Source organism: Bison bison, unplaced genomic scaffold (assembly GCF_000754665.1).
Source record: "Bison bison bison isolate TAMUID 2011002044 unplaced genomic scaffold, Bison_UMD1.0 scf7180017864050, whole genome shotgun sequence".
NCBI classification, from domain to species: Eukaryota; Metazoa; Chordata; class Mammalia; order Artiodactyla; family Bovidae; genus Bison; species Bison bison.
In genome coordinates this window covers 3,364,032-3,391,067 of record NW_011494622.1, presented here as the reverse complement: position 1 = coordinate 3,391,067, position 27,036 = coordinate 3,364,032, and the positions used below count along the sequence as shown (strand labels likewise).

The window sequence follows — 27,036 nt, the reverse complement described above, 5'->3', positions numbered from 1 at the left end:
ACTTCCTAATTGCCAGGTAATACAGGAGTCAGTGACTTACTTCATGGTTACAGAGGGCTTTGGCAAGCTGTTTCCGTTCCTGGGCATAGTACGCTGCCTGCTGATAATAGAAACCAGGATTCTGAGTTTGAATAGCTGTCAACCCCAACTTAATAGCTTCATCAAATAAATCTCCGAAGGCCTGGAATCTTCAAGGGGAAAAAAAAAATCAAGAAATTTTAAGAGAGAAAAGAAAAAGAAGCTTACTTCTATTAATACTAGTCTTTCACCCGGAAACCATAACCTCAGAAGACTGTATCCAGAAAATGCCACTGGTGAGCTGTAAACTGTGGGGATTGCTTTGTAAATACTAATACACACTAATTGTAGGTTACAGAAAAATTCTCTAAGTCAACTCTCCCATGCTAGCGAGTCTTTATAAATGTATCCTCAAACCAGATGTCAACACGGTTCCAACCACTCAAATACATTCACGTGTCTGGGAAACTTTTCATTTTAGCAATTTTTTGTCATCAGTCTCAAAGAGCAAATTCCATATCAGTAGGGATATTGTCTATTCACTGCTATATTCTCAGTGTCTGGACACATGGCAGAAACTTGATATATATATGTGTGTGTGTGTGTTGAATGAAAGAGATGGGACCAGTAAACAGCTGATTCCCATTAAGGAACTGTATGAATCAATATCTGCCATTACACCAAACATGCTGGATCATTAAAAACCTACTTACTGACAAAAATCTTAGTGTAATTTATAACCAAAGTCCATGCTAACTGCATTCCTCCAAATTCCAAGAATTTGATTAAAAAAAAATTCTGAAAATAAATTTAAAACATACTGTTTAGACATCCATGCTGCATGCTCAAAAGCCAACTCCGCACTTCCAATTTTTTTCTTACACAAGTCAATATGCTTTCGGAACTGAGCGATTGCATCCAGCGGGGTGTTGTGTTGAAAACACAACCTACAGATCTGCAAGATGTAAAACCAACGCCAAAGTTAAGAAGAAAACGAAACTCAAAGGTGTGTTTATTTAAAAGTATATAAAATTTGAGACTAACTTTAAAAAAACTACGGAATGTCCATCTCTGAAGTTCACTAGAATTGAAGTACAACAAAACTGATTTTCTGTTAGAAAAGTTATCTAAAAAGGTTATGTCCCATCAATTAATGAAATAAAATTATTCACTATTTGTAGTGAATCTATTCTATACCTTAGAAAGTTTTGTTAAGGTATAGCATAAGGAAATATTAAACCCAGTGAAGAGCATAAAGATGGGCAAAAATAAAATATTTCCCACAGGTAACTGAGAAAGGACAGACGAACTTTCAGTTTTAGAACTGTCAGAAAGCGAAAGATATTCTGCAGCACAATAAAAGCACAGTAGCCTCTGTATCAAAGAAGGATTACAGAAATTCTTGAAAAATTTTTCTCTGGGATACTATTTCAAAGTAATAATCTATACGTATGTAGGGTAAATGAAAAAAAAAAGAAGAAACAAAGCCTAAATTTATTTCTACATGCTTACTGTTGTGGCTTGGTCACTCAGTCATGTCCAACTCTTTTGCAACCCCGTGGACTGTAGCCCGCCAGGCTCCTCTGACCACGGCATTCTCTAGACAAGAATACTGGAGTGGGTTGCCATGCCCTCCTCCAGGGAAGCTTCAGGGATTGAACCCATGTCTCCTGCTTGGCAGGTAGATTCTTTACCACTGAGCCACCTGGGAAGCTCACATACTTATTAGTAGTTTTGATTTTATTTTTTAGGTAAAAAGGAATAAATGAAAAGTTGTTCTCTCATCCATCCCTGTCCCTTGGGGGTCCAATTTCCCCCTCTAAAGGCAACCAGCTCCTGGCATTCGTGGTATAGTCTACGCTCAGACAAGTATGTGCATGCATTTACATGTGAACTATTAATATTATTTTCATACAAATAGCATTTCACTAAATATACTGTTCTGTGCCTCACTTTTTTCACCTACCAATATATTTTCGATATCATTCCATTTCAATATGCGGAGCTGCCTCATTCTTAACAGTTGTGTATTTCATTGTTTGGAGTTATTTATGTTGACCAATCACTTACTGCTGGGTTTCCAATCTTTTCTTATTACAAGATGCAATAAATATCCTCATACACGTGATTTGTAAGTCTTAGCACAGACGTGGGATAAATTTCCAGAAATGGAATTGCTAGGTCAAAAGGAATGTGCAAATTTAAATCTTCACAGTCATTATAAAAAAATAGTTTCTGCAGAAGGTATACCAAGCTACACTTACACGAGTAATGAATCAAGTGTCTGTCTGCCCTCACATCACTAACCCAGAGACAGCCTCTTTAAAAGATGGGTGCAGAAAGATGAAAAGCACAACAAACAGCCTCTCTCATCTTCCGGAGGTGTCTACTTCTGCCATATACAATCTTAAAGTGCTCACGTAACAGGTATCAAACTTTTCTCTACGAGGAATAAATACACTTTTTCTGGACCTATGCCATTACACCAAGGAAGCGTACCCAGTTCTAATAGATCGCATCTTTTAAAATTCAGTACTAGAGGCAGCTTTCTTCTCACTGTCTCCTGCACCCACTTAAATACAAAAGACCCTCCTGGAGGAGTTTTACAAAGATAAAACCACTCTAAATGAGAACTCTGGGACCCATAGCTCATAACCAAGCACTACAATTAGGCTGCTAAGAACCAGGGCAGCCCTTGAGATAAGGGACATAAAGGAGCACAACACAATTAACCACATGGAGAAGGGAATGGCAACCCGCTCCAGAATTCTTGCCTGGAGAAGTCCAAAGAAAGAGGAGCCTGACGGGCTACAGTCCAGGGGGGTCACAAAGAGTCGGACACAACTGAGTGCCTAACACAATTTATCAAGTGATCACTTTTCAGAGCAAGTGACTAGTCAGGATTTTCAAACCTTAAGTGGACAATCCCATATTTAAAGCCAAATATTCCTTATTCTTGGAAGTAGAAATATTACCTTGTAGTTTATAAATCCTGCCATGGTCTTAATTTCCAGAATGTTAGTTTCATGGGCTCTCAATTCATGTACAAGGTTATAGGCAGTCCTGTAATTCCTAATATAAACACGGGGAAGGCAGTTAATCATGATGCCGGTTGATTTTAAGGAAAGATTCCTATCAGCAAAATTGCCAGAAATAACAGAGTCGATATTTACTCAACATGTCTTAACACTCAATAGCTTCAGCAACAACATACACAGATCAGTCTCTGATGTCCTGGAAAATGACACACCGATTCGTTATATGTGGGATGAGTCAATGTCTTTTCACTAAGAACAGAACCCACGGCACGTTGTTCGGTCACTAACATCTGTCTACAGCTGACAAGAAATACGTTGAAAAAACAAAAGTAAAGTTGAAAATTGACCAAGAGTTACATGGCAAAATTAACATTCTGTTAAAAAACAAGTAATTTTTAAAAGCATCATTGTTGAGCTCCTCAAACAGACATCGTATGAGTAAAGAAGGAGCCATCAAGACAGAGATGGATCAGCAGCTTTAAAGCCAGGTTTCTCTCCACGTGACGCGGGAACCACTGGTCTAGAGCACGGGCTCAGTGGAGACACCGTCAGGCCAGCTAGTGCTTACGGAGAGAACAGGGTGAGAAAGCAAAGTCTGACAGAAGACAGAAGGTAATGAGAAAAATCGCAGTCTTCTCCAAAGAAAACTGCGCCTAACTTCTCCAGGTAACAGCTTTCTTTCCAGCACTGTTTTTGAACAGAATTAGAATTGAAGGTGTTTCACTAATACCATGGACAATAAATACACTACCTTTTAAAACCAGGTAAAACTATATATGAAGTTGCTGAGATTTATAAAACACGATTTGGTGTTTAGCACCTCATCAGAAACAAAAAAGAAGAGGTTCCTGCAATATTCTTCTGAATGACAGACTTACTTATAGTTTTTCTCTATTCCACTCCCAAGTATACTTAGTCCTTCCTCAATTTTAGGATAGAAAGCTGGTTTTTATCCTTTTGCTACACTGGCACTGTCAATCTTAAAAAATTCAGTTAAGCTAGAAAGAGATGTTTTACTATATTCTGTGTAGCAAAATAAAAGCAAAGGGATAAAACATCTAACCACTGCCAACGCCTCTGCAACTATTCTTCAAAGTGCTAAACAGAGCCTTTGAATAACAGATGATGCTACTGGCAGGTATTATAAACTGAAAACAAATTAATTAAAATCATAGTTGAATTGAATAAATGTACTACACACCTTAAAAAATTCAGTCTGATTCACATAATGTTCAGTACATATTAAACTTTGAAAATCAGTCTTAACACAAGGGTTTTACTGAGTATACAAATGAGAAGCAGGCAACAGGATGGGAAAAATTTTAGTATTCTATTTCTTTAGATCATGAAATTAATTAAATTAGAACAGAAAGCTTTCTAATACTATAAAATTTACTTCTGATAATAAAATGGATATTTTTCCCCAAAATTCAAACATTATATTCCATTTATCTCTAGAAAAATTAAAGTGAATATTACGAACCTGAATCTAACCAAGATAAACATTTTAAAAATTAAAGTTTGGTTGTGATTCAGAAATTGCTCTTAATATGTTATTGTTAACATAAAGAAAAATCTAGTTTGACAACTGTTAGAAACTTACTTCAGAGCATTTTGTGTATCTTGTTTCAACTCACTGAAGAAAGCTATTTTGAACTGATGTCTAACAAATAAAAGCTGAAAAAATAGGAAAAAAAATACATTACACATCTTCTCTTAAAAATATAAAAATAACAATGCTTGTTAAGAGGAAATCTAAAAGTATAAAGGAAAATATTCGAAAGTAAGGTTCAAGGATTATTCCAGTAAACAAATGTAGTTAAGAAGGCTATAAAAGTACATCTTCATGAGCTTTAAGGGCAAAGAGGACAAAAGGTAAATTAATTTTTAAAAGCTTTAAAAAAAACTTCAAAAGTACAGAAGCCATTTAAAAACATCAAAGTATTTAAGAACTTTAATCTCCTCAAAAATAACTGATGATGAATAATCTGCTCTAGAATGCTGCTACTATTTCCTTCTCTAGGAAAAGACATGTACCTGGTGTGTTGTTTTATTCAAAAATTCTTTATGAGATTTCACTCTTCTAATCTCAGTGTAGTAATAAGTCTGTGCATGTTCATAAAAGGCATTTTCTAATCTGTTAAAAAAAAACAAACATTCAAACACTAAAGTTACTTTAAACCAAAGTGTTTTCAAGATTCACATTTCTAAGACCTGAAAGTAAATCCTGACAGAAATAATGCCTGATTTACTTCTTAAGATAAAAAGTAAAACAAACTATAAACTAAATTTTTAGGGAAAAAAAAAATCTACAAATAAGACCCACCAAAAGCCATTTAAAATTATTTACTGTCTAAGAAATAATCAATAAAAATAACTCTTACAATTTGTAAAAATTAGGTAAGCTCTAATATTACTCCCACTCCAATTATTTTATTATTTTATAAGTATGAAAGAAATAAGATATCTAATACTCAATTAGATTTGACTGTTTTTGCGACTGTAACATTTAGGGTTTAAAGATAAAGAAAACTAACAGGAAAGGGACCGGAAGTGAGAACTAGCAAATGAGGTGAAAGTAACATTTGTGTAAGTTAAATCCGGCTTCATTCTATAATTATGAGATTACAGAGGAACCAAATTGCCTGAAGATGGGTAAACAACTCAAAGTTCTGCTTATGAAAATAAGTATGTATCAGAAGTATCTTCCCAGGGATGAAAGAAAGCTGACTTCAAAGTCAGACAAAGATTGATCTTCAAGGCTCTTCCTCCTTGGAAGAGTTCTGAAGTTATAAAAGGGTTTCAATACATCTAAGCAAAATGTGCAAAAAAGTAAAATAAAATGGATTAGTCAAAACTTAAATAATTCAATATATTGTCTCGGTTATTCACCTTATAATATAACCCACAAGGTGGTCTGTATGGGGCAGTACGAACAAAGACTTTCCTGACAGCTCACACGCGTTGCATAAGGCTGCAGCCCTTTCTGAAGCAATGACATCTTCTCCTGTTGACAACAAGTTCCATAAAGAGAGATAATCAATATATTTTTCTTAATGAACACTTCCCCAAATTGGTACAACGTAATTAAAAAAAAACTCAAGCCACTTTTCACCACATCTGTAGGACCCCAGGGGCCTTGAGAGCTCTGTGGGGTGCTTAGAAGCTGTACCATACATCTCTGTCATAGAAAAACACTGTGGAATTTTCTACAGAGCCAAGACAGGCCAAGGAATAACAACAGATATACCACATAACAGTTTCAAAAACCGTAACTAAAAATAAAAGCAATAAAACCATTCATGAAAATGGTTTGGAAAACTATTTAAGACGCTTCAAGTTTCAACACAGAAACAAAAATACATTTTGGCTTCTAAAGTTTGAGATGGTAGAAGAAATAAGCACTTGAAATAAGACATTTTCTTATAGAAAATGAGAACCACCCACCCCCCCAGCACTTTTCTTTGCCCTACTGGAAATTTAAAAAAAAAAAAAAATTATGTAAGGAATATAATTTCAACGAGATCTCAAAAGCGAAAACAACCTATAGTTGTTCACTATAGGGTCAATTAATGTGTGCCTCCCTAGGTAAGGTGAATGGAACTAGGGAGCAGGACTTGAGAAGATCGGCACTTTTTAATGTTTTTAATTTTTTTATAATAAGCATTTACTCCTGTGTTATTGGCACTTTTTTAAGGTTAACACACCATCTTTCGCATAACTGAATGCAAAAGATTTTAATATTAAAGATGATGCCTTCTGGTAATAACTGGAAGGATAAACCAATCAATTAGTTGTTAAGCAACCTTCTGCTACCTGGGGGTAAGGGGGTTTTCTTCTGAATCAGAACCACTGCAACTTTGGTGTTTCTCCCTTGTAAACTCTGCCTGCAGCGGAAAAAGAGCAATAAGAGGAATTAATAATTAAACTGTTTTTACTTAAAAAGTGTATTCAAGATTTTACGTAAGATACAAGATTGACAATTTAGTCCAAGAAAGACAAATTTAAACTAAAAAAAAAAAATCAAGATTAGGGGAATTTTTTCCCCCACATATAATGAAACATACATGCCACAATGATTTAAATCTTAAAAGTATAATCTCACATTGAGCTCCTACCGCTAAGTCGCTTCAGTAGTGTCCGACTCTGTGTGACCCCACAGACGGCAGCCCACCAGGCTTCCCCGTCCCTGGGATTCTCCAGGCAAGAACACTGGAGTGGGTTGCCATTTCCTTCTCCAATGCATGAAAGGGAAAAGTGAAAGTGAAGTCGCTCAGTCGTGTCCGACTCTTAGTGACCTCATGGACTGCAGCCTACCAGGCTCCTCCGTCCATGGGATTTTCCAGGCAAGAGTACTGGAGTGGGTTGCCATTGCCTTCTCCCATATTGAGCTCCTATTTCTTACAAAAAAAATCTTCTTAGAAGGCAAAAGTTTAACATATACTTTAATATAAAAGTTACACAACAACTTATCTCTTTATAGTGATATGTTAGAGAAGTCATCCAAAAGAATTGTTTAGAAACAAACAGTGATAAAGCAAAAAGTGCTTTATGAGGCTAAATAATAAACCACTACAGTTCAAAAAAATATACAAATGCAAGAAAAAACATTTGGATATTCAGGCCAATTTGTCTTTGAAATTTCTTCCCATTGCTTAGCATACTATAAGTTAAGGTCAGTTAATGCTACCTGTCGGAGAAGGCAATGGCACCCCACTCCAGTACTCTTGCCTGGAAAATCTCATGGAAGGAGGAGCCTGGAAGGCTGCAGTCCATGGGGTCGCTAGAGTCGGACACGACTGAGCGACTTCACTTTCACTTTTCCCTTTCACGCATTGGAGAAGGAAATGGCAACCCACTCCAGTGTTCTTGCCTGGAGAATCCCAGGGACGGGGAAGCCTGGTGGGCTGCCGTCTGTGGGGTCACACAGAGTCGGACACGACTGAAGCGACTTAACAGCAGCAGCAGCAGCAGCAATGCTACCTGTTAGCAAATCAACAGGTTTCCTCAGAGGCCAGTGATACCAGAACGACCACTGCAGTCTTAACAGCACTCAGCTGCCTTCAGTAAGTGTCGGTAAGCTCCAGAGGTAGGTCTGACCTCACAGTCAACCTGACAAAGGGGACCATACCTGACTATTTCCACTCTGGTGGCACATTCGGACTGCTTCTCCTTCCACTGGGGCTCATCCCAGTCCAGTTCATAAAACACGACCACCAGGGCTGGCACCAGATTCAGATGTTTGTTCATCCAGCCCGTCTTTAAGATCCCTTTGGGGATGTACCATTCATACGAAGTTCTCTGCAAACATTGGCCAAAGTTGAAAAGAGGTACTTGACAACGAGAACAGCAGAGACCACTTGTTATGGAGTGCAGGCACTTTCTGTGTATTTCTCTCATTCCATACACACATGCCACACTTTTTAAAGATAACACTTTTTACAGAGACCAAATAAGAGACTGCAATTTTTGGAGGTAGACACTCAACCCTAGAGCCAGTACTGTAACCATTTAAAGAAGGACCAAAGCCAAAGCATTTCTAATGACTTCAAGTCTTTCAAATAACTATGTCAAGCTTTCAAATTCAAGAGGCTGAATTAAACAGCCCTTTCCCAAAAAAATTCTACTTATATTCCTCACTATCCCAGATTCTGCTCTTATAAAAGCTGCTCAGGTGTTCTCTAAACCCCAAAATGGCTTCATTTGTTTCTAAGTCATGTGGCCAGGATGGCATTATTCCTCCTTGTGGGTCAAAGAAAAAAAGGAAGGATAATTCCTAAGTACAGGGGCAGAAGGGCAGTCACTGCGGGTCAGCAGGAGTGCCATGTCGTGCGACGGGATGGCCCGAACCACCCAGAAACTCTCGAATCACCCCCAGAGCACCTGCACCAACCCAGACTACTCCAGCTCATGCTGGTCCAACCTTTACTCCACACGAGGAAAGAGAGGACAGGATACAAAACAACTTGGTAATTTGCAGCGTATTACACACATGAAAACATCTAGAGTTTTCTTCATGCACCTCTGTAACCATGCCCTTGATAAACTCAAGGGGTTCCCTGCACAGATACAGGAACAAAAAAGATATACACACTCAAAGAAAGGGGAGACAGAGGGAGAAGGAGGGTCCCCTTGCAAGTAACGTCATTACCTTGGGTCTACATTTAGGATACTCGTGGTCACCTGGGAGCACCTTGAAAGAAATCGGTACCCGGTCAGCCCTCCGGTTGGCACAGAAGGCATCCCAGACAGCGCGATGGACAGCATTATAGACCACATCCAGGCCTGTGAGAGTGACGAAAGCCATAGGCCGACAGCATAATTCCACAGGGAAGTCCCACTGGGTGGGGCTCATGTTTAAGACGTCACGAAAACTCTGAAATGTAAACATTAATACATCAATAATCAACTTAGTAAAAGCCCACATCCTCATCTAACATATGAACCTCTACCATTCAGGAAATATTACAAAAAGGCAAAAGACTTTGAGTGTTTACAAACTGTCGAGCAAATCCGAAAGAAGAGAGCAAATGGGAAAACTTTAATTCTTGAATTGGGCCTATTACAATTTAATAACTACACATGGACATCACCAGATGGTCAATACCAAAATCAGACTGACTATATTCTTTGCCGCCGAAGATGGAGAAGCTCAATACAGTCAGCAAAAACAAGACCGGGAGCTGACTGTGACTCAGATCATGAAATCCTTATTGCCAAATTCAGACTTAAATCGATGAAAGTAGGGAAAACCACTAGACCATTCAGGTATGACCTAAATCAAATCCCTTACAATTATATAGTGGAAGTGAGAAACAGATTCAAGGGATTAGATCTGATAGACAGAGTGCCTGATGAACTATGGACAGAGGTATGTACGGACACTGTACAGGAGGCAGGGATCAAGACCATCCCCCAGAAAAAGAAATCTAAAAATGAATAGTTGTCTGAAGTGGCCTTACAAATAGCTGAGAAAACAAGAGAAGCTAGAGGCAAAGGAGAAAAGGAAAGATAAACCCATCTGAATGCAGAATTCCAAAGAACAGCAAGGAGAGATAAGAAAGCCTTCCTCAGTGATCAATGCAAAGAAACAAAGGAAAACAATAGAATGGGAGACTAGAGACTCCAAGAAAATTAAGAGATACCAAGGGAACATTTCAAGCAAAGATGGGCACAATAAAGGACAGGAATGGTATGAACCTAACAGAAGCAGAAGATATTAAGAAGAGGTGGCAAGAATACACAGAACTGTACAAAAAGATCTTCATGACCCAGATAATCACAGTGTGATCACTCACCTAGAACCAGACATCCTGGAATGTAAAGCCAAGTGGGCCTTAGAAAGCATCACTACAGACAAAGCTAGTAAAGGTGATGGAATTCCAAATTTAGGTTGAGGTATTTCAAATCCTAAAAGATGATGCTGTGAAAGTGCTGCACTCAATATACCAGCAAATCTGGAAAACTCAGCAGTGACCACAGGACTATAAAGGTCAGTTTTCGTTCCAATCCCAAAGAAAGGCAATGCCAAAGAATAATCAAACTACCGCACAATTGCACTCATCTCACACGCTAGCAAAGTAATGCTCAAAATTCTCCAAGCCAGGATTCAACAGCATGTGAACTGTGAACTTCCAGATGTTCAAGCTGGATTTAGAAAAGGCAGAGGAACCAGAGATCAAATTGCCAACATCCGTTGGATCATGGGAAAAGATAGAGTTCCAGAAAAACATCTACTTCTGCTTTACTGATTACGCCAAAGCCTTGACTGTGTAGATCACAACAAACTATGCAAAATTCTTCGAGAGATGGGAATACCAGACCACCTGACCTGCCTCTTGAGAAATCTGTATGCACGTCAAGAAGCAACAGTTAGAACCGCATATGGAACAACAGACTGGTTCCAAATAGGAAAAGGAGTATGTCAAGACTGTATATTGTCACCCTGCTTATTTAACTTCTATGCAGAGTACATCATGAGAAACTCTGGGCTGGATGAAGCACAAACTGGAATCAATATTGCCGGGAGAAATGTAAATAACCTCAGATATGCAAATGATACGACCTTTATGGCAGAAAGTGAAGAGGAACTGAAGAGCCTCCTGATGAAAGTGAAAGAGGAGAGTGGAAAATGTTGGCTTAAAACTCAACATTCAGAAAATGAAGATCATGGCATCCGGTCCCATCACTTCAAGGCAAACAGATGGGGAAACAATGACACTCTATTTTCTTGGGCTCCAAAATCACTGAAGATGGTGACTGCAGCCATGAAATTAAAAGACGCTTGCTCCTTGAAAGAAAAGTTATGACCAACCTAGACAGCATATTAAATGCAGACATTACTTTGCCAACAAAGGTCCGTCTAGTCAGAGTTATGATTTTTCCAGTAGTCATGTATGGATGTGAGAGCTGGACTATAAAGAAAGCTGAGTGCCCAAGAATTGATGCTTTTGAACTGTGGTGTTGGAGAAGACTCTTGAGAGTCCCTTGGACTGCAAGGAGATCCAACCAATCCATCCTAAAGGAAATCAGTCCTGAATACTCATTGGAAGGATTGATGCTGAAGCTGAAACTCCAATGTCTGGCCACCTGATGCAAAGAAGTGACTCACTGGAAAAGACCCTGATGCTGGGAAAGATTAAAGGCGGGAGGAGAAGGGGATGACAGAGGATGAGATTGGATGGCATCACGGAATGGATGGACATGAGTTTGAGCACACTCCGAGAGATGGTGAAGGACAGGGAATCCTGGTGTTCTGCAGTCCATGGGGCTGCAAAGAGTGGGAAACTACTGAGCGACTGAACAACAACATGTACAACGATTGTAGTCAACTTTAAGCAAATCACTATTTCTTGTAACATCTCAAAACCACACAGAACTTCAGGATGAACAGACCAAAATCGCAGGAGGGTGATCAAACTACCTACTTCAGTTATTAAAATAATAATAGTAATGACTGACTGACTTATACAATAAAGTACAATTATCTCTAATTTCTTTGTAACTGCTAACGTCTAATTTCTGATTTCCTAAGCTATCATTAAAATTGTATGCTAATTATCTAAGTAGCTATGTTTTCTCACTAATTTCTCCACAATTAGTGCAAATACATCACTTAAAGGAAAATCTACAAGGGAAAAATTAATAATGAATGGAACCCTCCAGGAGAACATATTTCTATTGTGTCCTTTAGCTGAGAAGCGGTCTGTATCAATCCAAGGTGCACTAAGTTTACAAAAGCAATCATATAAAGATGTGTTTATTGCAATCAAAATTATCACTGTATTATAAGAATAATTTCTTGATTCCATACACATGTACCATAAGACTGGTTTCAGAGGTTATCTTCACCAGCATGTCATACAGGACTCACACACAATTTCTGTGAGAAGCACATAGGCCACTGAAACAGTATTTTTACCTGAAAAACTGGTTTAGGAAAGGCTATTAGGCTTCTCACCTTAGGTACTAAAGGAACACCGGGTACCAGATAAATGGTTTGGAAAGCCTACCAGAAACAACAGATGTGTACAATAGACAGACGTTTCAGAACTGCTTCAACAGATATTCTGAGGACAGGAGTAAGCTATGAGGGCAAAGGGCTGCATGTTCAGAAAAATAGCCATTCTAGTTTCAGTGAATTTGGGGTGAAAATAAAAAAGAGATGGTCAAAGCACAATCTGAGTGCCACTGCTTGATCCCAAAGAATCTAGATTAGAGCCCTAAATGCCCACTTCCTTTAGTAACCCCAAAGACTCAAAAGAATTAGCTGTGGTCCTTGAATAAGGAGAAATAAGGTGGAAATAAGGAGAAACAGAAATGACTATTAATCACTTAAAATCAAAATCCTGTCCAAGAGTTTATGTTATGTCCATAAACATATAAACTAATATATAATATAAACATAAACTAATATATAATCATTTCAAATTTTGTAGTCACGTTAAAAAAGGATGAAATTAATTTTATTAATATGCTGTTTAACTAATGTCCAAAATATTATCAATTCAACATAACTATAAAGTTACTAGTGAAACCTTTTACCTTTTTTAATACTAAGTCTTTCAAAGTCTGGTGTGTATTGTACACTCAGAGCACATCTCAATCAGGCTAGTCTATTTCAAATGCCATTTATGGTGACTGGCTATTATACTAAACTATGCAGCTCTAAATGATGGTAACTGTGTACCAAAAATTACCGTATGAAAATATATCAGAAAGTCTTGCCACATACTACCTTAGGAAGTTTTTGCATTTGAAATGGCTATGCCTAATCAGTGGCCAAAAAAAATGGGAAGAATATCAGCAAAGGCCAACTGCAAAGGTTCTATGGATCTCGATGACAGCCTATAGGAGAAATTCCCAGATCTCCTGGAAGAAACCAATGAGGCAACTAACCAAACCATGACCTGAAAGGAGATGTAGAAGTAGGAAGTACACACTCTGGATGGGAGAGCAAGTTGTGCAAGGGAAGTAGTCTGGAAGCTGGCGTGATCATATAATTATAAGGAAGACTCTCAGAAAGAATGCTGCTGCTGCTGCTGCTAAGTCGCTTCAGTCGTGTCGGACTCTGTGCGACCCCATAGACGGCAGCCCACCAGGCTCCCCTGTCCCTGGGATTCTCCAGGCAAGAACACTGGAGTGGGTTGCCATTTCCTTCTCCACAGAAAGAATGCGTGAGTACTAAATCTCTTCGGTCGTGTCAGACTCTTTGCGACCCCATGGACTGTAGCCCACTAGGTTCCTCTGTCTATGGGATTCTCCAGACAAGAATACTGGAGTGGGTTGCCATTTCCTCCTCGAGGGGATCTTTCCAACTCAGAGACCGAACCCACCACCCTTATGTCTTCTGCACTGACGGATGGGTTCTTTACCAGTAGCGCCACCAGGGGAGCGCCCTTAGAAAGAATGACAGACTGCAAAAAAGTGGCAGGTAATAACAATAATAATGCAGTCCCTATTTTTTAGTTAACGGAGGTTCAGGATGCGCAGGACACAAGGCCGGTAAGGATGGGACTCAACGATGTCCAACTACAAAAACGATCAAAAGAGGAAGGACAGCTTGAAGCCGGGACGGTGAAACAAAAGCTGATGTTGAGGGTGTGAAGCAAAAAGCCCGACTTAGGAAAGACATGGCCCCCCCGCCCCGCGGTCCAGAATCTTGCTCCCCGGAGCTCAAGTGAAGAAACGCTGCAGCCCTAAAGGCAGACGCTTACCTTCCTCCTCTCCTCCCCGACCCACCCCCTTTAAAGCTGGGGCGTCTTTTCTTTAGCAGCTAAAACAGGAATGCACTCGCTGATGCCGTAGGATATCACAGGCTCTCCCCCCCTCCCCCCCCCCCCAAAAAAAAACAGCATCTTTAGGCGCTAGCAATCTTCCTCGGCGGTTTCTCTCGGCCCCGGAGGTCTTCCGACTCGGACTCACTCAGGTCGCAAGTCCCAGGCCAGCTGCGGCTGTGGCCGCTCACCGCCAGCCGGCGGAGGACGAGAGTAAGCAGGCAGAGATGTCACAGAACACCGCCGGGGAGGCTGGGTCCGTCGTCCCTTCAGCCGCCGCCCCTGCGCCGGGGCCAGCAAGTGAAACTTCCCAGGGCCCACCTGCGCAGGCACAGGAAGCACTTTCCGGACCTGCCTGACAGCGCTCTGCACCAATCGCAGCACCGGAACTGGACGCCGCTCCCGGAAACGTAAGGAAGGGGCTCCGAGTCCTAGAGGAGAAGGAGCTGGGGGGGGGCGGGGAAAGGAGTAGCCAATAGAAGCAGCGAGAAGGAGGAGAGGGCGGGGCTTTTGTGGTCACCGCCCCGCCGCCTCTCATCCAAGCCTCCAGGCGTCCCGGCTGTCGCGGCCTCCCGTCCCCAGCCAGCGGCCCGACGGGTTTGCTCAGCCCGGGCATCGGGGGCGCGCGACTCTTCTTCTGCCGCGCGAAGTGTGTGTCTCAGCAGCCCAGGGAGCCGGAGAGGGAGCGGCCCGGCCTCGGGGCCACGGCCCTTGCTTCCTTTTCGTTGTCACGAAACGCTGTGCGCCCCGTGACTGGGGCGATGGGTGCCAACGAGGACCAGGAGGTGAGTCCAGGCATGACGCCCCTTCCCCGCGCAGGCGCGGTGCCCCTCTCCGCCCGCGCGTGCCCCTAGCCCCCAAGGCGGCAATCTGGTTGGAGCAGCCCCAAGTTTGTCGGCGTCCTGCGGGGAGAGGCCCCGGTACGCGTGCCGGGGTGGGGGCCCGCCTCTGCTTTTTCTCCACCACCACCCCCACCCGCCCCGCAGTTTTGGATTTTTGCAAAGCCGGGGATCCGCCCCCCACCTCCGGGGCTCTTGATAATAAGGGCGAGTGTCCTTGGCCCGCAAGCCGGTGCAGTTGGTTGGCCTTAAACCCCGGAGTTGTTTAGCGCCCGCGTTCCGAGTTAGGCTTCTTAGAATCCTATCTCGTTTACATCTTAGAATCTGTTGTTGACCGGCAGAGAAAGTTAATTGAGTTAGTTAAATTTCTGGTGCAGGGAAGTAATGACCCTAGTGTCTTCTGGCCATATAGCTTGGTGGAAGGAATCATTTATTCACCTGATGGTTTTCCAGTAGATATGAGGTCTGTTTTGAGCATCCATGTACTAGGGTAGTTGTATGGTTTACACTCAAGTATTTTCTCATGAAATGCCACCTTGACATTGAATCATATGACGTGAGAGTTGGAAGGGATGCTCCAGGTCATCTCTAGAGGGAGCTTCTAAATGTGTAATGTGTACAGATGAGAAGAAGGGTCTACAAACATAAAGTGACAGTCCCAGGGCTGCACAGTGAGTTTGTGGTAAAATCGGGTCTAGAATCCCAGTCTCCTAGATAAATAATCCCAATCTCACTCTTCATTTAGAATATACTGCTTGAAAGTTAGCACTTTTATCAGTGTATGATAGAAGTAATGGAATCTCGGGGTTGAAAGTTACCTTTAAAGAAGACCCACAAGCCATGACGTCCAAATGCTTCTAAAATACTCTTGCCAGGTTAGTTTCTAAGCTAAGGCTTGAACAGTTCTTACTGTGAAGCGTGCAGCGTACAGTGTAATGTTCCTTCCAGTTTGGCCCAGGGACCACCACCTAGAACCATTTGGGCAATTGTTAGTAAAACAGATGCCTGCTGTCTGTCTCAGATATACTGAAGCAAAATTCCTGCGGTGAGAACCAGATCTCCATTTAACAATAAAACTCGATTCTTCTTTCATAGGACCGATTTTCAGATGTTTGGAGATCATTTTCCTGCCCAGTTTTTCAGACCTCCTCTTCTCACACTGACTGGTTCCTTTTAGCTTTTCTCCATTCATTCACTCTTATTAGTTCCTTCAGTCGTCTAGAATTGTGTGACCGTGGACATATTATAAGTTTATGTTCTATTTCTAATCCACTTGTACGATTAAACAAAACCCTTTTAATTCATTTCTTTCAGATGGAACTGGAGGCGTTACGCTCTATTTATGAAGGAGATGAAAGTTTCCGGGAATTAAGTCCAGTTTCATTTCAATACAGGGTAAGACCTGACATAAAGAGGAGCACTTGCTACTTTGTTGGGAAGTTGTTTCTTAAAATGCTGTTTGTTTGTTTTTTTTTTAATTTAGTGGCTTACATTTACTATGTCTTTGGATTTGCTGACACATTTAAATGAAAATGAAAACTCATCACCATGACATCAGTTATTTTCAAACTTTGAAAACTTAATTCAGAAGCTTTTTCAAACTAAGATAAATGTGTTTAGTATAAGAGAAATATAAAGTATTAGAAATGGAAGAAACATTAGAAATTGTGGTTTTTACCTTCTAATCTTAAAGATAGCATCTCAGCCCTGACTTCCCAAGTTTCCACAGCGATATTGATAAATGTTAGGGTTAAAATCCAGGTCTCTAGGCCAAGCCTAGTTTTCTTCTTACTGCTTTACAGCTTAGTCAAGAAAAGTTGATATTTTTGTAGTTCTATATTATCAATACGTGTGAATATTTTTCACATATATGAAATGTCAATTTTTCTTTAAAACACAGGTTGCTTATAATTCTTTTTCAGCATGGAACAGCACCAGTATTTGATTTCATAAACAAATAATATGGACCATTTATCCAAACTGTTAAGTAGTGGCGGGTGGTAGGGGAAGGTTTTTTCGTAAAAGACTTAAGAAAGGTTTATGGTTGCTGACATTGTCACCATTTAAAATAAATTGATCCTTATGCATGATTGTTACTGACCTCACAGGAAATAAATCCTTTATAGTTATTTCCTTCAGAAACTCCCGTCTCTGCTCACTGCTTCTCAGTTCCCTTTCAAGCTCCACAGTCCTCACATCACCCCACATATAGAACAACAGAGACTTAGTGGCCAAAGGTAACAGTGAAGTTAAGCACTGGGCCCTTCTCTTTGCATCCAGTCACCTCCCCAGACTTCCCCATTCATGGCCTCCCTACCCTAGTGAATGGGAGAGCCCCCCATCCTCCCCCGATGTCTGCGCTAACACCAGCAGTTACTCACTGAGGATGTTGCCGGATATGTGAGTGTCCTATCGTGTAGACACTGATGGATTTGTATGCAGTGAAGTGTGCGTAGTGTTCATGGTTTTATTCCAGCTTTTCTGTAAACGTTTTCAAAATAAAAAGCTGGGGAAAGCAAAAGAAAAAAAAGAGATCTTTAAGCAACTCAGGTCAAATAGGCTGTTGAAAGATATAAACTTCCCAATTATAAGTCCTGGGGATATTGTGTACAGCATGATGACTGCAGTTGATAATCCCTATTGTGTATTTGAAAGTTGCTAAGAGAGTAGATCATAAAAGTTCTCATCATAACCAAAAAAAACCCCCTGTAACTGTGTGTGTTGGTGGATGTTAACTAAACTCATTGTGGTGATCATTTTGCAGTGTATTGAAATGTCAAACCATTATGTCGTGCACCTGAAATTAACATAATCTATTTCAATTACACCTCAAAAATAGAATAAATAAAAAGATAAAAACTTAGGAGTTGTCGCCCAGGCTAAGGCCCTCCTTCCTTCTCTCTCTGCCCTTTCTTTATTTCTCTGAATTTTACATTTCATTTTCTAGTTTCTTGAGATTGTGCTAACTAATGCCTATCCATTTACATGTTCCTAATGTCTATTATGATTTAGCAGTTGGAAAACTGAAGAGAAAGATGAGGTATTTCAAGTGTGTGGATTTTATCTATTCTATTCCTGTTGTCCATGGTTGATATCTTCTCTTTGTCCTCAGAAAGCTTTGATGGTATAAAAACTGTACGTATAAGATATATAGTTGCTGCTGGGAAAGACTGGAGGCAGGCCGTGGACATCAACCAAAGCTGTTAAAACAGGCTCAGAGTGGGTTAAAAGTCACACACGTTTACACTGCCCTCACCCTCAACAGGGTCTTACTTAGCTCATCCCCTTGAACTTTTAAAAATAACAACATTTCCGATCTGATCACAAGCTTTTGAGGTCATCATTTTAACAATCATCATTTAATATTCTGTTTTTGTAGAACTTTTTACAAGCCTAAGATTCCCCTTTTCTTCAGATAGGTGAAAATGGGGATCCCAAAGCCTTCCTCATAGAGATTTCCTGGACAGAAACCTATCCGCAGACACCTCCCATCATATCCATGAATGCCTTTTTTAACAACACCATGTAAGTACTGTTACGTTGTCATTTCAGTCATGGTAACTCCCTTTTTTACTTTTCTCTTAGCGGTGTATTTCTTGTGCATTGCAGATCATCAGATGTAAAACAGAGCATATTAGCCAAGTTACAGGAAGCAGTGGAAGTCCACCTCGGGACGGCCATGACCTACACGTTGTTTGAATACGCCAAGGACAATAAGGAGCAGTTCATGGAGAACCATCATCCCGTTCATTCTGCTGTGAGCAGGGGATTCGACTTTGCCACGTTTTGTTTGTTTTGGTTTTATGCTACTAGTGATTCATTTTTACTACTTATTTATTTATTTTTTTAATTGGAAGGAGACTTTGTTTTTGGTGGGGTTTTTTTAGTTTATTTATTTATTTGGCTGTGCTGGGTCTTCCTTGCTGCATAGGCTTTTCCCTAGTTGCGGTGCATGGGCTTCTCATTGTGGCGGCTTCTATTCTTGTGGAGCAGGGGCTCCTCAGCGTTTGCACGTCAGCAGTTGCAGCTCCTGGGCTCTAGAGCAAGGCTCAGTAGTTATGGCACACGGATTTAGCTGCTGCTCAACTTGTGGGATCTTCCCGGATCAGGGATCAAACCGGTGTCTCCTGCATTGGCAGGTGGATTATTTACCACTGAGCCACCAGGACAGCTTGGGAGGAGATTTTGTATTACATTCAAAATGATAGTTACACCTGGACCCTGAGAGGCAGCTAGAGGAGCAGAGAAGGGCGGTGACTCCTGCACTGGGAGCGAGACCTTGTGGCCCTGAGAATGCACTCTTTGCTGTGTGACTTTAGGCAGCTTTCTTAATCTTGCTGTGCTCAGTTTTGTCATCTGTAAAATGGGAGTTATAATAGTAGTTACTTCATAAGATTGTACTCAGAATCAAATGAGTGATATATGTACAACCTTTACAGCAATGCTTGGCACCTGGTAAGCATTTTCAGTTTTGTCTCTCTGACTCCATGAACTCAAATATTTAAAAATTTTCCTTCATTTCCTCTGGGAACCAGAAGGCTCTAAGTAGGCACACAGTGATTTTTCTAAAGACATATTTAAGCTTTCAAATAATAGCAAATGAACTGAGTTGTAAAATTACCTCGGCACTTCAGAGCTTTAGGATAATCCTGGTATCAGATCTTCTTTCTCAAGGATCTGGTGATAACAGTGTAACAATATTATGTCCTTCAGTGTGAACTTTTAGGGGAGTAAAACCAGTCATGTGCTGAGCTTCCTGACCGGATTAATGAACATAATAATTAAAAAGTCTTTTACTTCACAAACCTAAAAATTGTCAGCTCATTTCAGGATGTGGGCATGTTTAGTTTAATTCAGTAAGTTTTAAGGCAAGAGTCTAAGAATTATTTCTTTTTTTCTAGACATCCATAAGCAATATCATCTCAGCTGAAACTCCTAATACAGCTCCATCAAGTAAGAAAAAAGATAAAAAGGAACAACTTTCAAAAGCCCAGAAACGTAAGCTGGCAGATAAAACAGGTTTGTGTTATTTTTTTTTCTTTTATGATACACTTGACTGCTTTTTGATGTGATATGGGTGCCTAATAAGTATTATTTAGATTTAGAATATTGGTTCTCTGCACTCTTTATTCTTAAACCATTTGGATCAGAGACAGTTTTAAGTCACAAATACATATTGAAAATATTTACTACTACTTTACTGAGTGACCGAACTGAACTACCACAAGAGAGAAGCATTTAAGAAGAAGGTGAAGTGGCCAAGTGTACATCAGTCTGAATACTGTAGAATATGAGAATGGTGAACAAATATGTGTCCTACCGGTACCCTCTCTGACATGTTTGGGATTTTCCTGTTTGTTTACCTTTATGACAGATAAGTATATTGTTGACATTTTTTTTTGAAATACAGCTTTCATTTGAAATGAAGTCTGGTCTACCATCAGATCATAATACAATAAATAACAGATTTTTTCTGTAATTGATCTATTTATATAACTCACAGAACAGCACAGTGACACACTTATTTCATTAAGCGGGGACCTTATATAAAGCAGGGAAGTTGTGCAAGGGCATCAGACTAATAAATTAATTAGCTTCTCTTCCTGGCATTACCAGCTCACCTCCATCTTTTTTCCGTGATGTCAGGTTTTGTCTTGAATGGGAAGAGGATAAATAAGAAAGGCAGTAACATCTAAAACGCCTTGCAAGTACTCCCAGGGGAACTTTCCCAGGGAAAGTGCTTTCAGTGCAGAATGACAATAGGCTGTTTTTCCTCCTTAATAATAAATGATTTAAATTTTTAATCCATTTGTGGTATAGAATAGTATAGAAAAATCTTATTTAAGTTTAAGTATTACTGATTGTTCTTAGCAATAAAGTTACCGTTTTTCTCCCCTAGATCACAAAGGAGAACTTCCTCGGGGATGGAACTGGGTTGATGTGGTGAAGGTTTGTAACATTTTGTTCTCCTCTTCATAAGATTGTTACAGTTACTGCTGTCAAGTAATGAAATTCACATCTTCCATTTTCTCCCCCATCAATCTTTGCATTGGACCCTGATGTCTGTGTTTCCTTTTTCACATTCAGCATGTAAGTATTTTTGAAATATCCTTCACATTTTTCTCTTCCCTAGCCCCTCAGTTTTAGGTTTTGGTTTTTTAAATAGTGAAAAATCTGTAGAAGTGAGTTGTAACTACAATAAAGGGTGACTGTTTATGTAAAACATAACTCTAAGTTATAGATAATACGGAATTTGAAGGAACAAGTCACGAAAAGGAGTGTTTTGATTTCTCAGTGGAGGTGAAGTACTTTTTTTAGGACAAACCCCTGAATGCGGTTGCCCACCATCCTCAAGAAAGGTTTTTTGTTTCTGTTGTACAGAATTGTTTACTTTCCACTTGGGCTTTTCGGCCCACTTCTCTCAGCGTTTGTCTTGGATTCCTCGTCAACAGATCCTTAACACAGCGAGTTAATGCCCTATCTGGGACTTTGTGAAATGAGTTTTTATGCCAGTTAGTGTCACTGTGCTATGTGAAATAATTCCTGTGATCCAAAATTAGGATCAATGAGGACCCACAAATACGGGTGATTTAAAAGCAGTGTTTTCTTAAAGTTTATTTTGAAGCCAGCTGTTTGGGCCTTTTCTATAGAAACTATTTGAAGCAATTGATGTGGTTCTAAAACCAAGTACACAGTCATCTGAGAGTGAGGAGCCATGAACTGCACTTGGAATAAAGAAACTCAGTATGGACAGACCTCATTTTCCTGCAGTTCACTTTATTCTGCTTCATAGATACCGTTTTGTACAAATTGAAGGTTTGTGGCAATCTAGCATTGTCAGACGAGGGTTTGTATTTTTTAGCAATGAAGTATTTTTTGATAAAGGTATGTGCATTGTTCTTTTACACATAATGCAACAGTATAGTGTAAATATAACTTACATTCACTGGGAAGCCAGAAAATCTGTGTGACTTGATTTATTGTGATGTTCACTTTACCGCAGTGGTCTAAAACCCTACCCACGAGATTTGAGGTTGATCTTTATTTCTTATCGTCTTCTTGGGCAAAAGGCTGACCCTGCAATTTAAGAGTTGTACCATTTTCAAAATTTTAAGAATTGCCTGGTTAAGATGATAAATCTTAATACGGTTTTTTTTTTTACCACAATTTAAAAATTTTAGAATTTATTGTTTTTTTAAAAAAACACAAAAATATCATTCCTTTTATAAATGGCACCTTTTGTATACTCTTGGTTCCAATTTATTTCTTGGAAAGCTTTAAGGAATTTTTTTCCCTCTTTCTGTTGAGGTTATATTATCAAAGAACCATGTTTAAAGTAGTTGAGCCTGAATTTTAAAAGTGTTAGTATTTCCACGTGGTGAAATCTTTAGGTGGTACAAGTTACCTGAACGCTGTTGCCTGTTCTGTTAACTATAAATGTTGCTGCTGCTAAGTCACTTCAGTCGTGTCTGATTCTGTGCGACCCCATAGACAGCAGCCCACCAGGCTCCCCCATCCCTGGGATTCCCCAGAGAAGAACACTGGAGTGGGTTGACTTTTGATTTTAAGTGGAAAAAGTGAACTCAGATAAGACGATAGCTTAAACTTGTTGAATATTTGTTTTCATCTTTTTTTGTAGTTGAGCAAAACTGGCTCTAAAGACGATGAATAGCCCTTGGGATCTGAGACGAAGAAAGAGCATCCTTTAATAAGTAAATGGGGTTCAAAATCTTTCATTACTCTTTTCTGGTATCGAGGTGGCTTTTTATAAAACAATTGTTTTGTATGTTTCTTACGTAAAAAAAAATGTTTAAAGCTGAAAGTTCATGAAGGGAATCTGGTTGTATTAAATTATTTTCACAAACTTGCCTTAATAAAAGGTGAAAATGTTACTGTTTAGTATACTTTATGGAACCAATTATAAACGGACAAATACAAGGAGTTACAAATAATCGATGTCAGTTTATGTGATCTTATTCCAGTGGATGTGATATTTTTTAAAGGGGTTTCCAGCCTTTGCAAATTCTTATCCTAGTGGAGAACAGTGAGTGAACAGTGTTTTCACAGTATGATCCTTATTAACAGGCTTCTCGTCTTTAAGTCTTTGTTCCTTCTTTCTCTTAATTACTGAAGCGTAAATTGCTTCAGAGAAATTTAAATACTAGTATTTGAACTTTATACGTAATATTCTTTCTAGGTCCTTTTTATTTTTCAGGGGTGAACTGCTTTTTAAGAAATGTATATCTGTTAATACTTTTGATTTGGGTAATGATGTTTGATCCTGAGAGCTTTCAATGATACATGGAATCAGAGAAAGGAAAAAAATTAAAAGATCTGCCAAATACATTAGAAAATATTTGAATAGAAGTGCTGGTTCCTATTTAAACCATTTCTCTTTGCTGCATATACCTAGATGGGAGTAAAAGATGCCTTAATATTTAATTTTTATATTGTTAAAGACAGCGGTTTTAATAAATTCCTATTTATCCATTGTGTATTTTTAGTTGTTTGGTAACTGAGTTCTTCTAAGTGGTTTCACATAAAACCGCATTTTAAGCCTTGTTGCTTTTCCAGTACCCAAATGTATGTCTCAGCCCGGGCATCCATGTACAAATAGACTTGGAAATCTTTCAAATGCTGAACTGTAGTACTTGCTGGAATTTTTTTTTTTTTTAAGTCATTAACAGAGGAAGCTATTAGTGCAGTTTTACCAGGAAGTTACTGACATGTATGTGAGATAGCATATGCTCCCCAGCTTCAAAAATACTTAGACTACTGCCGTGGTTTCTGGAAAGGTTGGCTCTTGGTCCCTCAAGTTATACCTGTGCAGCTTGGGTCTGAGTTTCTAACGAATAGTAAACTTTTAAAGACGTTTCCTTAGCAAAAGAGCAGATTGTTGTAGCCGTGGTTTTTGCTAGGTTCACATAGGCGTCAGTGAAATCGCTTGAATTCTAATGTAAGCATAACTACAGGAAGAAACTCAGTCTCATTCTTAAATGCCGAATTACATTTGTGTTGCTTGGATTAGTCCGACAGAGACATCAAAATCCAGGACCACTGGAACACACTAACTTTTGTCTTCATGTTGTGGGCGTGGTTTATGTTGTGCCAATTTGCTTGTTTTTCGAAGAAGCTGAAACTGCTACATCTGCTAGTAGGAAAAAATGCTTTGTTTTATGCAGAAGATTCTGAAATCATTCAGGTGTGTCGTGGCTCATAGATTACAAAGAATAATGCTAGTTAAATGCCAATGAACTATTTTTACTCTTTTTATATGGAGTGTACAAATTCCGGGACTGACGGTGGCAGTGGCGCCTCTTCCTGCCTTATGTAAAGCACTTGAACATCCTCACCAAGGTCGCCGTCATCTGATTAATACTCCCACTATATTTTCTCAAAGTCTGTTTACGTAAAACTGTATGGAATGATGTAATAAGCAATAAAACCTGAATTTTACCCAGTGACGTTTCTGTATGTTTTATTTCACGTACTTGAGAGAGAACTGTTGGTTTTATAACTGCTCTGACTTACAGCGCAAGATGTACCATCCAGCTAGAAATGGTGCAAAATGTTGGACCCCCCCCCCCAAAAAAAAGATATTTTAAATGAGCTGATGAGAGGATAAGAAATGCCCAGCATCTAAAAAGTTTAAATGCAAGTTGGAAACCTTTAGTTCTCACAGCCTCAGGGGCCCAGAAGTCAGGAGATGAAGTCCAGGATTAACTCAGGGTAGAGACACACGCATGCACAGCACACATGAGGCTGACCCCGGCCCTCGTGGGGCCCCTGGGGAAGAGTTCTTGTCTTGAACGTTGGTTCTGGATGGAGCGGTAAATGTAGGTATATATACATGTGCTCTTCTGCAACTCATAGCAAGTTATCTCACTCTTGGGTTTCAGCCTAAATTCCTCCCCGCTGTGGTGGTGGTGGTTTAGTCGTTAAGTCGTGTCTGACTCTTGCAACCCCATAGACCATAGCCGGCCAGGCTCCTCTGTCCATGGGATTCTCCAGGCAAGGATACTGGAGTGGGTTGCCGTTTTCTTCTCCAGGGGATCTTCCCAACCCAGGGGTTGGACCTGGGTCTCCTGCACTGCAAGCAGATTCTTTACTGACTGAGCTGCCATCTCAAAAAAAAAAAACCCTCAACACAGGATGGTAAGGAGTGGGTAGAACCTCTGGGCAGCCGATAGAAAGGGCCACAAATCTACTGTGGAAGGTGGAAAGAAAGTGAAAGTGAAGTTGCTCAGTCGCGTCCGACTCTGTGACCCCATGGACTATAGCCTACCAGGCTCCTCAGTCCATAGAATTTTCCAGGCAAGAGTACTGGAGTGGGTTGCCATTTCCTTCTCCAGGGGATCTTCCCAATCCAGGGATCGAACCCAGGTCTCCCGCACTGCAGGCAGACGCCTCAGAGAACTAGATCCCATGTGCCAGAGCTAAGACCCAGTGCAGCCAATTTAAAAAAAAAAAAAACACACTTTGACAAATTATAATCTGCTTATGAAAGTAGGAAAGTGAAAGTCCTCAGTCATGTCCAACTTTTTGCAACCACATAGACTATACAGTCTGTGAGATTCTCCAGACCAGAAAAATGACATGGGCAGCCATTCCCTTCTCCAGGAGATCTTCCCAACCCAGGGATTGAACTCAGGTCTCCCATATTGCAGGCAGATTCCTTACCGTCTGAGCCACCTATGGTGGTGATGAAACAGACAGGAAGCATCCCTGCCCAGCCCATGTTCCTCTGTCTGTTACTACTGGCATCTGGGGAATTTGAAGTGACCTTGCACGTTTCTCTGTGTCCTTCTGGGCGCTATAAAGGATCTATTTCTGTGGCTCCCACAAAGATTGGGCCTGTTGGGACACTTCTTGATACTTGAAACCACAAATGGTTCTGTATGATCAGTTCTTTCTTCTTTCATAAAAGAGAATGCAAGTTATAAAGTAAGGAATAAACTGTCCCAGTGAGAGAGCAGAGGATACAGATGAGAAACGTCTTGCTTCATGATTAAGTGGTTAGAAATTAACCTCGAAAGCTTTAATTGATGACACCGTTTAGAGCCCAGGAGATAAGGAGAAAGGTTTTCCTGTGTGGAATTACAAGGGACCAGCCTTACCACGCCGTGTGTAGCCGAAAGAATCCTGTCCTCTAGTGCTTCATTCTGCTGTGACTGCAAAGTGATAGTGTGTGTGTTTTGACAGAGCACAGTCAGTGTCCTGAGTCACTACCTACCTCATTGGTGAAGGAACATACTTAAGACTCAGACCTTGTATCCGGGGAAAATCTGAGTCCCTCTGAGGTTTCAGTGGCAGCAAACTCTTGATTAATTCCTATATGCTTTTCCCTGTCTGTTTTGAACCTTAAAATCACGCCCTTTTCAAATTCTACCCAATAGAATGATTTTTTTTTTTTTCTAAAGCACAAATGTGAATGAAATTAAGTGAATCCTTTTCCTCTTTCTGTCCTGTGTCTCTGAGGATCACTAAATCTAGGATTTGCAAGTTGGCCATTTCATTCGATATGTGCTGAATACACTAAATATTCCTTCCCTTCCAGGGGATGCTCAAAGATACAGTTTTAAATTGGTGGTTGTTATTTATTCAAAGTCTCCATGATAACGAAGAAATCATAGAGTTTGGTTACAAGAACATTCACCCATCTGCTAAAAGAGAAGCTTCACTCCCACTAATTGCTGACAAATGCCATCTGTTAAAATTTACCCTAGTTTCTATCTTTTCCTCCAAGTCTGTTTTTTACGCGGAGTAAGGTGGACAGCCTCAAGAGGGGTTCCCCCCAGCTCTATTGAGCTGTAACTGACATAACATTGTGATTTGATACACTTACACGCTTAACATATACTCAAC

The 27,036-nt window shown here is 40.1% G+C and overlaps 2 protein-coding genes across 4 annotated transcripts in view; one reads left to right on the top strand and one right to left on the bottom strand.

The window, feature by feature from the left end:
* The window catches only part of TRAPPC11 (trafficking protein particle complex 11), a 39,419-nt gene extending 24,851 nt beyond the window's left edge, over positions 1 to 14,568 (bottom strand). For 2 of the 3 annotated variants that reach the window (XM_010835742.1, XM_010835744.1), the window contains exons 1-10: positions 14,481 to 14,568; positions 9,208 to 9,432; positions 8,188 to 8,357; positions 6,873 to 6,943; positions 5,949 to 6,063; positions 5,094 to 5,193; positions 4,660 to 4,733; positions 2,994 to 3,090; positions 840 to 973; positions 41 to 188 (exon numbers count right to left, since the gene is read on the bottom strand). In XM_010835742.1, coding sequence (XP_010834044.1) covers positions 41 to 188; positions 840 to 973; positions 2,994 to 3,090; positions 4,660 to 4,733; positions 5,094 to 5,193; positions 5,949 to 6,063; positions 6,873 to 6,943; positions 8,188 to 8,357; positions 9,208 to 9,411 — 1,113 coding nt within the window. In that variant the 5' untranslated portion in view covers positions 9,412 to 9,432; positions 14,481 to 14,568. Of the gene's footprint in view, positions 1 to 40; positions 189 to 839; positions 974 to 2,993; positions 3,091 to 4,659; positions 4,734 to 5,093; positions 5,194 to 5,948; positions 6,064 to 6,872; positions 6,944 to 8,187; positions 8,358 to 9,207; positions 9,433 to 14,272; positions 14,357 to 14,480 lie in introns of those variants that run through there. The other variant, XM_010835743.1, reaches the window with a different exon arrangement.
* A 281-nt stretch (positions 14,569 to 14,849) lies between these two features.
* On the top strand, positions 14,850 to 24,635 carry RWDD4 (RWD domain containing 4). The gene is made up of 8 exons (XM_010835741.1): positions 14,850 to 15,117; positions 16,486 to 16,566; positions 18,587 to 18,696; positions 18,781 to 18,928; positions 20,073 to 20,190; positions 21,071 to 21,120; positions 21,259 to 21,261; positions 22,811 to 24,635. Exons 1-8 carry the CDS (start codon positions 15,094 to 15,096, stop codon positions 22,841 to 22,843), a joined length of 567 nt encoding a protein of 188 aa, XP_010834043.1. The 5' UTR covers positions 14,850 to 15,093; the 3' UTR covers positions 22,844 to 24,635.
* Positions 24,636 to 27,036: the final 2,401 nt, after the last annotated feature.